This window comes from Dacryopinax primogenitus (assembly GCF_000292625.1).
Source record: "Dacryopinax primogenitus strain DJM-731 SS1 chromosome Unknown DACRYscaffold_7, whole genome shotgun sequence".
NCBI classification, from domain to species: Eukaryota; Fungi; Basidiomycota; class Dacrymycetes; order Dacrymycetales; family Dacrymycetaceae; genus Dacryopinax; species Dacryopinax primogenitus.
The window spans coordinates 381,611-397,527 of record NW_024467204.1 but is presented as its reverse complement, the minus strand read 5'-3'; the positions used below and the strand labels follow the sequence as shown (position 1 = coordinate 397,527).

Genomic DNA, 15,917 nt, shown 5'->3' with positions numbered 1-15,917 from the left:
TCCGAACCGCCGAAGGCACCCGCAGTCTTTTCGTCTCCATCCACCATCGACTTTGGCGCCAGCAACATCTGGTCCCGTGCACGCACTACTCCTGAGGAGCCCGTAGGTCTTTCGTTTGGTTCTTCCGATGGATCTTTAAGCTTTTCGCCTCCCCTGCCGTCTTCAAGCCCATTTGCAGCCCCTGTACTGTCATTTGAGACATCCAAGCCCAGCCTATCGTTTTCTTCCACTATTTCGCCTGCTGAAAAGGACCCATGGGCAGCTCCTGACGCGAACAAGGCGGCAAAGAAGTTTAACGTTTCAGATAATCCTTGGAGTTGACAAGCTGTACCTCAGGTCTGTTGTATCTTTTTGTTGGCTTTCATTATAGGCACCGTGTATTATATGCAGTTTTCAATGCCAGTCTCCTAACTCAGATATCAAGATATCATCCAGTAGCTCCTGCAGATATCAATGTATATTTCGATCGATCAATCTGTGTCTAGCCTACAGTCACAAACACGGAAATTTGCTTCACGATGTGATCATAGTGTAAGGGAAGGTGGATTTACTCGGACATAATGAAAGAAGACTGTTGCAAATTATAATGTCTGAACATGCGCTTTGTTATGAATCTTGCTTGCTGCCATGTAAGTCTTGGTCCAGGCAGTGGTTCTTGTACTGATGAGCAAGACTGAGATGAGGACTTGAAGTGCGAAAATATATGCTTACACGAAATCGGATAAGCTGGCCACGGGGACTCGTTACTCGGAATCACTCGCCACTGGGTTCCGAAAATGCGGTCAGCTCTGAAGCCGATTGCCCGCAAAGCCTGGAGAAATCCTTCCCAAGTCACATCGCTGTCTTCCATCTCAGACAATGGGCCGAAGAGGATTTGAAGAACTCGGAAATTCTTCTTCTTTACACCAACAGTGATCAACGGCTGTCCTACGCATGAGATGTCGTGGGAGTGAGCTGAAAAGTCTAATTAGCCATCGTGGCCAGAAGATTTTGCAGTAGCATCTGATCATTGCTTACCAGGCGAAATATCTTCGACGTGTCTGGTGTCTCCGTACGAGCCATTACTCGACTCCCCAAGCTCATGACAGCCGGGATCAAAGTGCTGCCAAAGAAGCTGTAAGGCTCTTCGTGCCTTGTTTTCTTGGACCTGTGACGGCACATTTCCATCGAACAAGTATCGCTCCTGGAACATTGTGGGAACAGCAGTGGTTGTAGACCAACCCTGGACACATCCGACATCGCCGCGGAGTTTATCTCTCTGCCCAATCCTCTGAGCTTCGGACAGGAAATAGCGGCGATCCGGATGAATGGATATTTCCAGCAGGGCGTTGTCGCAAGCCTGGAGCTCTGAGACAATGTCGTGGATCACAGCTGGTAATCGACCGCGTTGATGGATATCTTTTTGTATGATTTCGTCCACCACTGCGTAGAGACGAGGAAGTTGAATAACTTTCACGAAACTCGTCTCGTCGCCCAATGTCCACAGAGGATCAATGAGATCAACGAGGGCATTTTGTCCAGCTTCTCTTCGTGACACAGTTCTTAGAAAAGTCACCTTACTTGGAACAAACCCGCTCTGTTTGGTACGCTGAAATAGGTGTTTGAGAGTAGGTGCATTGATGATCATACCATGGAGCGACTCTCGCCGCTCCACAATGAAGTCTAGAATGACGTGAAGCCTTGCCAAAGTTTCTTCCGTTGTGCTCAACATCAGCTTTCCTCTTGTCTCAGGGCAATCGGACTCTTCAGCCATGGAACGAGCGTCTTCATGATCCGCCTCTGCTAAGGGTGGAGTTGTTGGTTTTCGTGAATCGTTTGCCGTCAGATCACGTTCATGGCAGTCGTTATTGTTTTTTTCTTCAGATTTGTGGACGAGGCCGAACAATGTCTGGACATGACTCCAGGCTAACGACCAGAGCTTGAGACTCTCATATTCTGCGATCACGAGCTGTTCCATTATCGCATGCCAGTCGCTTTGTTCGAGTTTTCCGTTCATGCCACGCAACGGATAGAGGGCTCTCGTTTGCAGTCGGGTGTGAAAGTAAACAGGATCCGTTCTAAGGAGGATCCAATTGTCCTGGACGTCCAGCAGTTTGGAAAGAACGAGGTTGATCAACTTCTCTTTCGAGAATTGTATAGGGTGAGAATAAGCGCGGAGGCGATATCGTTCGATAGGAGATCGTGAGCTCAGGTCAATTATATCGGCCATGGTCAATGGCAAGTTGTCTTTCGGAGGTTTGGATAAGTCGATATCAGAAAGCAGTAATTGACTAAATATCCAATCGTCAGATCAATTCAGGAAGGAGAGGATTGACCTACACGATATTGTATAGGAACTTGATCACCTTTATTTGAAAATCGAGCACAATCACGCCCAGACTGACGCCAACCACACCTCCCAGCATGCCTTTGTGTTGTCTTTTCGCCTGTTCGTCCAGCGATATGAGGCATGCGTAAGAGTCATTGTCTCCACTGAGAAGTACGAGCCAGGGACAATGGAATCCTTCGAATGATTTTGTGTTCTTGTCGTAAGGGACCCAATCGGACAGCCTGTAAAGCGTACGGGTCGCCAACAAAGACATCAGGTTTGATCCAGTCGACAGATCCTCCACATTCATAAACGACTCGTTCGGTCCACGGTTGAGTTCGATCCTTCCTGGAGGGAGGTCGAAAGGGACTTCCAATATAGCTGGGAAAGCGGTCTTGAGAAAGCTCTTCCGTTTCTCCTTCTGTCTCTTTTGCCAACGATTCGCCATCGTCCGACCATGAGCCTTTGAATGGGTAAGTGTTATCGTCATCACGAAACGCGGGTATATGCGTACCATACATACGCCCCGCAGTTTGCCATGAAGCTCAACTAACTCTGCACGCAGCTCACCCACCCTGTTCAGATACGCCGCCGCCTTTTCTGAGTCATCCTCCACCCACTTCAACTTGCTGATGGGCACGATCATGCCTCACTTGAGGAGCATGCTATAGGTTCAGCCTAGAGCATTAATGCCAGAATATACGTGTAGTAACAGTATCCGGAGCTGTCAGAAAGGGAAAGTCTGCTTGTGGCGGAAAGGAGGAGAGGGAGTGAGCTGCATTGGGGCAGGTGGGCCCAAGCAATATATTCTGTTGCTTCTTTTGGGTCCGCACTGATGGGCGAATCAACTACTATTTCTCTACATACCGCAAATAGCGTATATTTCCGGCTCATTGCAGCTGTTTACTGGTATAACCTAGGAGACCCCACAAATGAAAGGACAATGCAGAAAACAACATTACCTTTGTCGGAACACCCGAGTCGTTTGACCAACACAGGAGCCTCAGAGCCGCGTATTTCCGCAATCTTTCTTCCTCTATGCAGACCCAAGCTATAGTACATAGTGTATACTATAGCATGGGCGTACATTAGGTGCGCTATTTGCAGCATACAATGTATGGTACAATTGGATGATGGGCGCCTCTCCTCTCCTTAGTTGTTCCTCCACGTACTGCACAAGCGATAGCCCAATTTCGACAACGTACTTGTACCTCTGTCATCCGTCGTAGTCACCAAACATAGGGCGATGCGCCTCAGTTTGGCGTGCCAACCTGTATGGTCCAACCGATTTTATAGAGGAAGAAGTGGGCGTAAAGTTTGACCATCCCAAGCTTGTTGACACAATGCCCGAAGATACCTTGGTTCGGGAAGCATAGGTATCTGCCAGGTTGAAGACACTTCAACAAGGCACTCGAGTGCCTAAGTCTTATTGTCTTTATGGAGAGCGACATAGACGCCGAAGACGAGGTTGAGAACGAAAGCCAGACCACAAGGCCAGCCTTTGAAGTGTTCTGCTCAATTAAAAAAAAAACATATTCCATGTGTAGCCGGGGTCTCGGCTCGTGGGATCTTGATGCACTCCTGTTGGCGTAATTTCGGGAATTTTCTAGTGAATTTCAACGTTGTACAAGAAGAGCCAGGTATGTACATATGAATGAGGTGGAATCCCACCATTTACTCAAGCTGTTGACCAAGTGAGACGGCACTAGTGCATAGAATGGAACAATGCTAGCGCTATGAATGCTAGGACCCCTATCTGAGCTCACACAGCACTCAATAGGGTCCAGAATTTTCAATGATACATTACTCCTTTTATGTTCAAACGCGGTTCAAGTCTGACTCGACATCGCATTACTTGCTCTGTTACACATCGATCCCTTGTCTTTACTCGCCCAACCTTGAAATATCCAGTCATGGCAGATGCCGACGCTCTTCGTGCAAAGATGAAAGCAAGTGGTGACCATGTGCGGACTCTCAAGTCCCAGGGTGCGCCCAAAGAGCAGGTCGAGGCCGAGGTAGCCAAGCTGCAGGAGGCTAAGAAGGAGCTTGCTGAGGCGACCGGGGAGCCTCTAGGAGAAGAGAAGGGGAAGAAGGGAAGAATGGCATTGAAAACGGCGAAGGTTTGTAAGAATCCATTCTGAGGTAAGCTCTTGCTCATTTTGAAGTAGGGGACACGAGACTGGGCTCCGTCAGATATGGCTTTACGAGAACACATCTTTTCCACTCTCACGAGAGTATTCAAGAAGCATGGGGGATCCACGATTGATACTCCGGTTTTTGAGCTCAAAGAAATTCTGGCGGGCAAATATGGCGAGGATTCTAAGCTCATCTACGATCTCCAAGATCAGGGCGGGGAGCTTTGTTCGCTTCGCTATGACTTAACTGTACCTTTTGCCCGTTTTCTTGCCATGAATCCCATTCACTACGCCAACATCAAGCGATACCACATTGCGAAAGTATACCGACGAGACCAGCCAGTCATGACGAAGGGACGTATGCGCGAGTTCTATCAGTGCGATTTCGACATTGCCGGTCATTATGATCCGATGGTACCAGATGCAGAGATTCTGTGCATTGTATGCGAAGCACTGGGTGAGCTTGAGATCGGTGAATTTACGGTGAAGGTGAGTGTTCAACGGAATTTCGATTGATTATACTCGTTCCTGACGCTCGAGTTAGATCAATCACCGCAAAATACTTGATGGTATATTTGCCGTCTGTGGTGTACCAACCGAGAAGACGCGTACCATCTCTTCAGCTGTAGATAAGTTGGACAAGCTCCCGTGGGCCGAAGTGCGCAAGGAGATGACCGAGGAGAAGGGCTTAGACCACGAAGTCGCCGACAGAATCGGAAAATACGTCATGTTGAAAGGTGGTCCTGAGCTGCTTGATCGATTAAAGAAGACTGAATTAGCCAACAACGCTATGGCAAAACAAGGCATGGATGATATGGAGCTGCTGTTCACGTACCTTGACATATACGGTATCAGTGACAAGGTGGGTTACGCACCACATGGCACATAACTGTTTGCTGACGGCTTCCCAGATGTCCTTCGACCTATCCCTCGCCCGTGGTCTCGACTATTACACGGGCATCATCTATGAAGCTGTTACTCATGCATCAGCACCGCCCGGCTTCACCACCGTCCCCTCAGTACCATCCACAGAAGCCCAACCTAGCGATCATCACTCTGGCCCTTCTGCCCCCTCATCCAAATCGAAGAAGCCTAAGAAGGACGCGGAAGGAGAGGAGGAAGTGGATGAGGCGACCGTCGGTGTTGGTTCTATTGCTGCTGGAGGAAGATACGACGAGCTCGTTGGCATGTTCATGTCCGCGGCCGCTGGCGCGGGTGGCTCCTCGAAGAAAGCTGCTGGCATCCCTTGTGTGGGTATCAGTGTTGGCGTCGAGCGTGTATTTTCCCTCTTGAACCAAAAGGCCAAGGCAGACGAAGAGAGTAGATGGGGTCGGAGTAAAGAGACTGACGTCTTCATTGTTGCGGTTGCGGAAGGTCTTCTAGCCGAACGGATGAAGTTGGCCAAAGAGTTGTGGGATGCAGGTATCAAGGTATGCATTATCTCTTGAGTTTGCAGAAAGGTGGCCTCTCTGAACATGCTGCAAATAGGCTGAGTTCATGCACAAGGCAAAGCCCAAGTTCCGTGCGCAGTTCGAGACTATTGAGAAAGAGCGAGTCCCATTTGCAGTACTGCTTGGTCCGGATGAGGTGAAGCAGGGTGTTGTAAAGATCAAGGCACAAAAAGGAAAGGAAGAAGGCAAAGAAGACGAAGGCGAAATTGTAGAACGAGTTTGCCTTGTTAGTTGGCTCAAAGAACGACTATGACCTCAGATGTGCACGGTTGGCACGTTGTGCCTTAGATAGATGTCAAATGTGATGTGATGTACCCGCCCAAAGGATCCTGCCATCTGCGGACAACATCATATCCGACCAGAAGACATCTCCAAGACCGGTGATCTGATTGACAACTTGCTTTTGGTGGACGGAAATGATATCGATGGTAGCGTTGCGGATGTGGTTGATATACGCCCACTGTCCGTCGGGGGAAAAGAGGACTTTGCTGGGTCCGTCTCCAGTCATGATGCGCCCAATCACTCCCCCTTTGAGACCGTCGATGAGCTCCACTTCCTGAAGAGCACGCGCAGCAACCCAGACTGTGCGGTTGTCGGGCGCGAAAAAGGCTTCGTGTACCGCGCGACCGGCAGTCGTGGCAGAGACAATAGAGTTGTCGAGTGTACGAATGACGGCCACAGTGTTAGTGGCGACGCTGATGGATACGATGTACTTGCCATCACGAGAGAAGCCGAGCCCATGTACGTTGACGACCTTAAGGTATTGAGGTCCAAGCACATCGGTCAAACGCGAATCCCCGAGGATGATCGTGCCGAGGACAGTATTATCAAACGGGCGGATAACCGTGATCGTGTTCGAACTCTGATCTCCGGTATAGATTCTGTCGCTGGGATCTATGGGACGGCCAGCGCCTTGTATCGCTAGTGACTAGACCTGAGCGGCGCATCGCAAAACCAAGGAAGCTGTAAGCAGCACGAGGGGACCGACAATCTTCATGGTGAATTTGGGGAGTTATCGCCCGGTTTGGCCTGATTCCTACATACGTTTCCTCCTCCATTAAATGCTTTCTTTTCTTTTCTTTCCAAGGTCGTGTTTTCTCACTTCACAGTAGCTTGGCACCCCGTGACATCCCGCAATGCGGACGTTCCGTAAACGTCATCATCGAAGGTTGGTATTATCTTTCAGGGAAACAACCCAAGCGAAGCTGCCTTGGAGATCCTGGGAAGATCGCTTCGCCGGGGTTGACTGAATTCCAAGTATGTCGGAGAAGAGGTCCCGAGGAGAAGTAAGCATGGGCGCTCAACATCCCCATGCGGGGATGCTGTGCAGCCTCTGCGACACCCATTCAGCCAGGACGGGCGCTTGATGCGTTGGCCCGTGGCTTCCGAGGCCGATCCGCTTCTGCTGGGAGTTGTCATTGATGGCCGAACATTCCGACTGGAGCTTCTATCGTAATCGTATTTGTACTCAATTTATTGACATGCCGACAGGATGAGTGTCTGGCTGCATACCGGGCCGACAATTTGGCCATGTCCCTGCCGATAATTGGCTCAATGTATACCACAAACGTAATCAAACAGCAACTCATTGGTTTACGAAAGGACACATGTACCACCACTTTTGACCTCCGCTACGTCTCGTGCCTTTCTCAGGGCGTCCTCGACAACATTCAAAATGGCTAGCACCCTCTCCTCGTCATGACGCCGTCCAACCAGCTGTAAGCTGATTGGGGCATTGTGATATCGTTCCGTATCCCAAAGCGAGTGAATGTATTGCTCTGTCGGATTCCGAGGCCCAGGAAGCTCCCATTCGTATTTGGTATCTTTCTTATGCCGTCCAACCGGGAAAACGACTGAGCTGTAGTCCAGTAAGTTCCAGTAGGAACTGTATCCCCACCAACGTGTGGTATCGTGGGCTGAAGCCAATGTCGGATGACAAGGACAGAGGATCGCATCAAACGGTCGTCCGGTAGTTGTGCTCGATATCGTCTTGTTCCAGTATTCAAGAGCCTGGGTTCGGATAGATTCACGTTCGACATTCAACGGCCATGTTTCTGCCGCCGTGTACAACCGGGTATTCTGTGATAAGATCCATGTTGTCTGGGGCACCGCGGGCTCACCAGCTTGGCTCAGGGTATCGTAGTATTCTTTCCCGCCGTCGAGAAGATAGATCTTTGTCTGGGATTGAATTAGTACCTGAGTTTGAGTGAATTAGTGAAAATACGCACAATCAGCGTCCAGACGGCCATGTGGTGGTTCAGAGTCTGCCAGTCCAACACCTCGTGCCCAGCAGCCAGCAATGCACTCTTCACCTCCTCCAGCGCGGCCCGAATAGGGGGATGCGGCGCGACGACCCCGTCGTCCCAAAGAATCGCTATTGACAACCTCTTTGGGAGACCTTTGCCCTTCGCAACCTCCTCCTGCCAAGGCATGCGCAGTAGCGGGGCTTCGAGAAGCCAGGGCTCGTACTGCAGCATGACCCGGCAGAACAGCTCCAAGTCGCGTGCGGAAGTCGCAAGTGGTCCGAGCACGCCGACAATGTTGTCCATTCCTGCCTGAGATCCCATCAGGCCAGCATGTGGCGTACGTGCTACGGAGGGCTTGAATCCATACAGTCCGCAGAACGCAGCCGGGGTTCTGCAGGAGGTAAGCACATGGCGGGGAGACGAATTGATAGGGTGCACACCTGATGCTGCCGCCAATGTCCGTACCCACACCCATCGGGCTTCCATGTACCGAGATAAGCGCCCCTTCTCCGCCGCTGCTTCCTCCTGGGGAGAGTTTGCGATTGAAGGGGTTCAATGTCCGACCGAATACGTTATTATTTGTCTCAAGGGACTAGACGATAGATGAGTGAGAACGCTTCTATTAAAATGGACAATACTCACAAGAAGCGTCTGCGGATTTGCTGTCTTCGCGTATAATACCGCACCTGCTCGTCTCAAGAGTGCGACGGCAGTCGCGTCCGTGTCTGCGACGGTCTTGTTCGCCCATATGATGTATCCCGTCGAGGTGTCGGTTCCCTTGAGAAGAATGTGGTCCTTGACCGATACCGGAAGACCATGCAACGGCCCCATCACCTTGCCTGTTTTCAAGAGGTGTTTGTCGCACTCTGCAGCACGAGCCAGACCTTCCTCGAAGAAGATCTCGGTGAGGCAGTTCGTGGTGTCTTGTGCCACAATCGCGACCTTGATGAAGGCCGTGAGGACCTCGACAGCCGTATATTGCTTCGATGCAAGAGCAGAGACGAGCTCGGTAGCGTCATGGTGAACGATGACTTTCTCCTTGTCCGTGAGCTTCGACAGACAGAGTTGCGATACGTCGAGAACGTCGTCTCCAGGGAGTTGATCCAACCGCCACTTGGAGAGATCTTGAAGAATCGACTCACGCGTTGCCTGTTTCCGTCCCGCTATCAACTGCCATGGCTCGACCTGACCACCCCCCATCACAATTCTTGAATGATGGGAGGAAAAGAGGTCAAGAAAGACTGGGTAAGGTTGAGATGTCAGTTTGCGAACTTGTCGGTGCGTGCAAATGAATTGCTCCACGGCAACTCTTGCTCAGGTGATGGGTCAACTTGGCTCGGTATTCTGCCGGCTTATATATCCGATTTTCTTGCGCCTCACCCGTCAACTCAAGCCCATAAATCCGATTTAGCCAAACAGGGTAGTGTAACACGAGCGCTTGTGTGAGACCTAAATAATTGGGACTGCATTCGTCCCATTCGAGCGGATTAATAGGGCTCGCCGAGCACTTCCCCACCATTAACTACTTCCTTTAACAAAAGGGAGGTGCGGGAGTTCTATAGAGCGCATCCAAACTTCTGAGAAGATAAGAAGAATGCAGGCCGGGTTGAAAGGTACGGGCAACGTGGGCGCACATGAGACCCGCCCTATCTGATCCATCCCTCTATGGCACGATATCGGCAAGTTTTTGGGCTTCTCACGGGCGCTGAACTTCTCCTGAGCGGCCGTCAGCCCCGAATGGGGATTTCAATCTAGCTCACGAGTCAGACCGTCCCTCGCTCGGGTGTCTTCACGTTATATGTATGTCCAGGTGTTGCCCGATCGTTTTGTTTAATTGGTGTAAATGACGATGTTCCTCTACAGTCTCAGAAGTTCCATTTTACGCCCAAGAAGCCCGCTGGTGCTTCTGATTTAGGCAAGCCCCCCTCGACCCCATATTTCCGTATCTTGCGCGCCGCAAACTTTGGCTATGATGCAACGCGCGACACCCACGAAGCAGGCGCTCATCCCACGCTCCTCTGCCTGTGCACGGCAATTAATTACGAGCTTGGGAGAGTCCTTTCCCGCCAGCGCTCTTTCGTGCGCATCAAACCGCAGAGATCCGACTGATCGCTTGCGGGCAGCCCCGGGATCTGCCCGTGCTGGTACGCTTTTATTACGCAGCTTACGCCAAAACGACGGCAGAGTGTACTAGTCGACTCCGCTCGACGTCTAGGGTACAAATATTTTGTGGCCATTTACACGATGCACTATTCAACTTGACAAGACATCCGTCATTCGGGCGGCAAGTATTATGTAGAAAAGTGAAATTCCTTCGACAAAAGGAAAGGTAAAAATCGGCTGAATGAAATGTGCTTGATCAACACCTTTCTTCACTGCGGCACGTCTGGTGCAACCTCATCACAACTCAAGAGTCCTCTGGGGATACTAGATATATTACAGTGAGATCGCGCAACTGGTACGATCACAAAGCCGTGCAATTATAATAAATTATTGATTCTGAGAGGGTAGGGGTATACATGATTCGGTAAATAGTAGTCCCCATTAGGTTACAGCAGGAGGGACGGCCAACAACATAAGCTAGGGTATACCCCTGTCCATTATGCTTACATCAGAGATTCTTTTGGGTACCTTGCACTTCTTCACCAGTGACCTATATCCACATTGTCGAAGCCCAGCTCCAACCAGTTCTCCACAAATGCGCGTTCGCTGAGTGGCCGATCCCCGACGCCGACAAACCCTACTCGACCGTACACATGGGCGGCTGTCTTGAGGTCATGACCAACAAACAGGACTACGACTTCCTTCGTCCGCAGTACGCTAGCATGGGTAACAGCTTCGTCAGCGCGTTTCGAACATATGAAGAAGTGTCGGGCTTACTCATGGCACACGAAGGTGAGAAGATGTTTGGCGTAACCCTTCCTTCGATGGTTCATATGAGTGAACACCTTGGACACCGCGGCGACTTTGCTGGACTTCCGGGTAACCGCGATGATGCACACGACTTCGTACGCACCGGTGCCCGGAAGTGGTGCTTCACAAACATACAGCTCCTTCCGTCCGATAAGATACGAAGCTTCCTGGATACCCTGTTTAACAGAGAGTTTGTATGGATCGTCGTGCTAGGTTATCTCAGTCAGAAGCCCTTAGAACACATTCCGATGCGCGTACCGCGGAATCAGTGAATACGCTACAGAGCCTGCCAGCTTGGGTGATATGTGCCTCTGTGGCAAGACCCATCCGACATTCGCCAGCAAATGGCTGCCTGGGGCGAGCGAGGGTTTGGCGGGTGCAGAACGTGTGTGTGGCTTCGTAATAAGCAGGTCGTAGAATATAGTGACCGGTAAGGGTTTCCCAAACCGATGCTAGATATGCCGTAACAGGTTCCAACCCCACAATCGAGAAGACACGGTGCTCCGCAATCACTTGCTTCATTCGCTCGGCGAGGGGAACAAGACGCCGTTCGAGAAAGGCAGGCGAGAGAGCGTCCGAAGGATGGTTTGTGAATACAAAGACCGGCTTGCGACCGGTACAAGCAATAAGAAAATCAAGTGTTCGAGAGTTTTGATCTAGCGTCCATACGGAAATGTAAACGGCATCTCGTAGTAGTGGTCTACCGTCGGCTCCTCGATTTGACGGTTCCATTAACGATTCAGTCTTCCCCATATTTCGTATGTAGGCATCCCACCACCGCCGCCTTTCCAACGAAGACGGGATTTCTTCGCCATAGCCTTCTATTACCTGACGTTCGACCGCATCGGATAGGATTAGGTTGGCTTTAACGGGATTAGCTTCCAAGTCGGGGCCCGCGGCAAGCAGCATATCCCGAGCGGAGAAGTGTGTGTTAACGCAGATTATGGACGAGGGCTGACGTAAAGGCTTGAGTTGATTCCGGTTGGAAGAGCCCGAGAGAGCAGTAAGGTCCTTCATTATGTGACGTAGAATGTGGGATGAGAGTAGGATTCGAGCAGGGCGTATTATATGCAGGTACGCAGGATCCAAATAGCAGGGCTCGTCCGAAGAAGATAAGAAGAAACAAAGTGAGGGGTGTTGGAGGTGACACAGACGGATTGGTTGACAAGGACCGAGCTAGTGTTTATATAAGGGATTGTAAAGCGGTGCGAGGTCATGCTGACTCATGGATAACTGTGCTCTTGATTGACATTGAGTTTTTCGGATAACGAAAATATCAACATTCGGGAGATTGCCATTTCGCCTGCATTTGGAGCATTCGGGGACCGGAAGTTCCAGGTTCTAGGCCCCAGTACAGAGGTATACAGTATCCCGGGCCAATCACCCGGAAAAGGTTGGGCCAACGAGGTACGACCCATGATCAAGCACGGGTGTCATTTCAGGGCGGCAGCTCCAGTCATCATTCCAAGCTGGGGTTCAACGCGTACTACGTCGAAAGGCCGAACATCAAGAATCTCCGCATGGCGGGACTTGAACAACGTCAAGCGGTGCCGGGTATCACCAAGGTAGTATGCGATTCCCGAGGCAGATGGTGTCTAAACCGCAGCTAAAGGTGACTCCAGTGCCGTCAGAAAGGATGCGATCTTCTAAGGTGGATAGTCTGACTCCAGCTGATGAAGAACATGGGGCAAAGCACAGTAGCTCGCGATTGCATCCGCTCGGAGTCATAAGCTTCTGTATGAGATCTGTGACTGAGAACGAATCATTGTTTTTCTCACAGCCATAACATTCTTGCATTCGAATGCATCGCCTGTTCGAATATGGGTTTGGTTGATCTTCATCCCGGTCCGCTCTACTGCGCACAAGCAATTGGTCTCTTTAGTGGCAACCCTTAATCAGTTCGGCCGGCGCTAACGAAGAGGGAGGCAGTACACCGTGCGGCCGGTGCCTGCCTGGACAGGACGATTATAGCACCCGCTCCCGGAGTCTAAACACGGTGTCGTTATGCCAACCTTCGGCCGAGTTTGTAAGTACCAGATCCCAATCTAGCAATCGTTCCGAAGGGTTGGATTTCCAGCTCCAGGCTCTGCGGCGTAAGAGCGGATAGCCAACTCGTCAACAATGGACTGCGCCAGCAGCACTGCTCGTTGGGAGGGCATGAATACGCAGGTATCCGGTCTGCTTCTCGGAAACTTGATGGAAATTTGATTTATGTGATTGCAGATCTGCAAGCGTTTCCTTCTCATCAGCAATGCACAATTCGTCTCGGGCAGTTCGGGTTTGAAGTAGATAGGATTGTATGTGCAAAATAGTCCTAGCTGCGGGAGCCACATTATTACTACGATAGGTAGTCTTTTTAATACTAAAACTACAAGTGGCTGACGGTATAGGTCGCTTTTGATTAACATTAAGCAAGTGGATAAATAGATATGTTCGTTAGATGGCCCCGTCGTATTGGCTGAGCGCGTTCCAGTTCACCAATATCCACGCACAGTGTTGTTGAAACCAAACTCTATCCAGTCATCGACCTCGGGATGCGGCGGGTTCTCACCAACCCCAACGAATCCAACACGCCCGTACACAGTTGCCGCAGCCGGGTTATCATGAGCAACGTAGAGAACGACCCGGCTCTTGTATTGGAGCACTCTGAGAAGGCGATCAGCTCAGGGGACGGACTCCGGGTAGGCTGAACTCACTCTCGGCAAACAATGGCAACGATGCTGCGAGCAAAGCCCTTGCCACGCCACTGGGGAGAAGTGAAGACTTTGGAAATCGCAGCGACATCATCAGAGTCCCGGGTAACTGCGACGATGGAAACAACTTCCGCGCTCTGGGTTCTAGCGTCGAAGATCTCATAGACCCAAAGTTGACGCTTCGCAATCATATCAGCCGCTTCTTCGATTGCACCCTCTGGTGAAAGTGGGAAGATGACCTGCGGCGCAAATTAATGACGGCGATACAATTATAAAGAACACTTACGGAGTCATTCGCAAATTCTTCGCACAGGGGTGCAGCCTTCAGTATGTGACTCGCATCGGCCAATCGCACACGATGGTTCGGTGGGAGAGCCCGAGCGCCACTAAAAGTCTGAGAGGTGCAGAAGGTGTAAGAGGCGTGATAGAATGGCTGGATTGCTCGCGTCGAGCGGTCCATGTAGATGGAATGGCCGCTGATGTGAGCCCATATAGCAGAAAAGCTGCGAATGGGGCGAGTGGGACCGAATATGGAAAAGACCCGTTTGGACGGAATGACTTGAAGTATGCGACTGGCAAGGGCGCTCATCCTTGGCTGGAGGAAGTCGTCGGTGAATTCGGACTTCTCTTTGGGTGAGAAGAGAAACAGTGGCTTCTTGCCAACGCAAGCGAGCGCAAAGTCTAAAGACGTCACGCCAGCATTGACCGACCATACGGACATCCAGTAGGCTTCGCGATAAACGGGGAAAGCTCCCTCGCCCCCTGATGCACGTGCTTGCTGAGCCAAAATGGAAGATAGGCGCTCCCTCAACCACTGTTTGCTGTCATGAGCCGTCGGGATCGATTTGCCATTGCCTTCTTTGGCTTGGTAGGTGACGGCGTAAGGTAAAATCATATTGGCTCGCATTTGGTGGTGTTGGAGGATGTAGCCAGTTGCCAGCACAAAGTCGGAAGCCGATTCGTGGTTCACCACGAGGACAATGCCAGGCGCACGGGCCGGTACCGCACCCAGAGTGGCGCGACGAGCGGTGGGACTACGGGTGATGCCAGGCATGTTGAATTAGGCGGAGATTGTGGTGTAAAGTTTGACGTTTGGGGGTAAAGCCGTTGTCGCAAAAGTTAAACAATGGAGGATGCTAAATCGAGGAAAGACTGAAAGAGGAATAGGACGAGAAGTATAGTGGGAGAACGGGGGCCTTATTACTTGAAGGAGACTAGTGTAGGATTAGGTCGAGCTGGGGCCGTAGGATAGTGCTGAAGTGCGGGGGAGGAACCCTTCGTTGGGCGGTCTTATATACGCCGAACTAAGGGCAAGTGAGCTGACGACACAATTGATGAAAAGAGCGCCCAGACCTGTGCTGTGTCGATATACTTCCCATTGTCTAAGCGAGGAACCGAAAATTCAACCCCGGCATCACTTGCCTCTCTCGGACGAATCGCTGCATGGTTGATGCCTTCCAATCACGTTGATGGAGAGGTTACTGAATGTAGAGCGCAAATACACGGAGACGCCGTAAACTCCCATCCTGCGAGCGAGCTCGGCAAGGGGGGTTCACAGCACAGGTGTTTCAACAACACATGCATAAATCAGAAAACATCATCAACGGGAGAGGCAGAGGTGAGCGCTGCACGCAGTCCATGCAAGCGGGTTGGATGGGGAGCTGTAGTCGGTGCACGACAGTGAATCGACCCTCGAAAAAACAGGCAGCGCCTCAGAAAAAGATAGTAAAGATAGTGTATAATGCGCCCGTCATTCCATGTGGATCGGAGCCTGATGTGGTGATGGTCGGAAGTCGGTGCCGCCTGTGAAAAGTCCCTGAGTCGAAGTGAATGAAAAGGTAAACCATGAAGATTGCTTCTCCATGGGACATGCCACAGGTCGAAGCAATGGAACAACTTCCCGTGAGGTAAATGAACGTAGCCGATAGTACCGCGGCTGCATCGCCTCGCCATCCGCACCTTCTGAATGCCCGGATTAGTCCCTTCATTGGCTCCGTATAGACAATGCACAGCCTGGCCATCCATGACTTGGACAATCAGAGGTTTGCGGTGAAAATTGGATCTCAGCCGGGTGAGCGAGAGATGTGGCCAAGGGAATTTGTCTTCCACGTCGCGTGTGGTTGATGATTTCGACCATGCCCTAACTGAATCGCCATATTAGTTTACTAATA

General features: G+C 50.9%; 4 protein-coding genes across 4 annotated transcripts; 1 reads left to right on the top strand and 3 right to left on the bottom strand.

The window, feature by feature from the left end:
* Positions 1-448: 448 nt before the first annotated feature.
* Positions 449-3,032, bottom strand: DACRYDRAFT_21681 (uncharacterized protein). The gene is made up of 5 exons (XM_040772497.1): positions 2,823-3,032; positions 2,320-2,771; positions 1,018-2,270; positions 712-954; positions 449-660 (listed from the first exon to the last, which is right to left on the bottom strand). The coding sequence occupies exons 1-5, from the start codon at positions 2,952-2,954 to the stop codon at positions 548-550; spliced, it is 2,193 nt and encodes a 730-aa protein (XP_040629543.1). The 5' UTR covers positions 2,955-3,032; the 3' UTR covers positions 449-547.
* A 1,165-nt stretch (positions 3,033-4,197) lies between these two features.
* On the top strand, positions 4,198-9,444 carry DACRYDRAFT_21679 (histidyl-tRNA synthetase). Its single transcript, XM_040772496.1, has 8 exons — positions 4,198-4,428; positions 4,477-4,932; positions 4,988-5,305; positions 5,355-5,873; positions 5,932-8,072; positions 8,123-8,533; positions 8,583-8,732; positions 8,783-9,444. Exons 1-5 carry the CDS (start codon positions 4,222-4,224, stop codon positions 6,145-6,147), a joined length of 1,716 nt encoding a protein of 571 aa, XP_040629542.1. The 5' UTR covers positions 4,198-4,221; the 3' UTR covers positions 6,148-8,072; positions 8,123-8,533; positions 8,583-8,732; positions 8,783-9,444.
* Positions 9,445-10,626: 1,182 nt separating this feature from the next.
* Positions 10,627-12,147, bottom strand: DACRYDRAFT_21678 (uncharacterized protein). The gene is made up of 3 exons (XM_040772495.1): positions 11,312-12,147; positions 11,021-11,262; positions 10,627-10,960 (listed from the first exon to the last, which is right to left on the bottom strand). The coding sequence occupies exons 1-3, from the start codon at positions 12,068-12,070 to the stop codon at positions 10,783-10,785; spliced, it is 1,179 nt and encodes a 392-aa protein (XP_040629541.1). The 5' UTR covers positions 12,071-12,147; the 3' UTR covers positions 10,627-10,782.
* A 1,181-nt stretch (positions 12,148-13,328) lies between these two features.
* Positions 13,329-14,800, bottom strand: DACRYDRAFT_99714 (uncharacterized protein; the record flags this gene model as incomplete). Its single annotated transcript, XM_040777616.1, has 3 exons — positions 13,329-13,699; positions 13,750-13,985; positions 14,033-14,800. 3 exons carry the CDS (start codon positions 14,798-14,800, stop codon positions 13,528-13,530), a joined length of 1,176 nt encoding a protein of 391 aa, XP_040629540.1. The 3' UTR covers positions 13,329-13,527.
* Between the last annotated feature and the right edge of the window lie 1,117 nt (positions 14,801-15,917).

Bases quoted from the DNA above. Each gene is read 5' to 3' on its own strand.
- DACRYDRAFT_21681 (XM_040772497.1), bottom strand. From the start codon at position 2,954: ATGATCGTGCCCATCAGCAAGTTGAAGTGGGTGGAGGATGACTCAGAA. The intron at 955-1,017 runs GTAAGCAATGAT...TAGACTTTTCAG, and splicing joins CGTCGAAGATATTTCGCCTG to CTCACTCCCACGACATCTCA. The intron at 661-711 runs GTAAGCATATAT...CTTGCTCATCAG, and splicing joins GCCAGCTTATCCGATTTCGT to TACAAGAACCACTGCCTGGA.
- DACRYDRAFT_21679 (XM_040772496.1), top strand. From the start codon at position 4,222: ATGGCAGATGCCGACGCTCTTCGTGCAAAGATGAAAGCAAGTGGTGAC. The intron at 4,933-4,987 runs GTGAGTGTTCAA...CGCTCGAGTTAG, and splicing joins TCGGTGAATTTACGGTGAAG to ATCAATCACCGCAAAATACT. The intron at 5,306-5,354 runs GTGGGTTACGCA...ACGGCTTCCCAG, and splicing joins TATACGGTATCAGTGACAAG to ATGTCCTTCGACCTATCCCT.
- DACRYDRAFT_21678 (XM_040772495.1), bottom strand. From the start codon at position 12,070: ATGAAGGACCTTACTGCTCTCTCGGGCTCTTCCAACCGGAATCAACTC. The intron at 11,263-11,311 runs GTACGCGCATCG...GAGATAACCTAG, and splicing joins GCGTATTCACTGATTCCGCG to CACGACGATCCATACAAACT. The intron at 10,961-11,020 runs GTAAGCCCGACA...TACCCATGCTAG, and splicing joins CTCACCTTCGTGTGCCATGA to CGTACTGCGGACGAAGGAAG.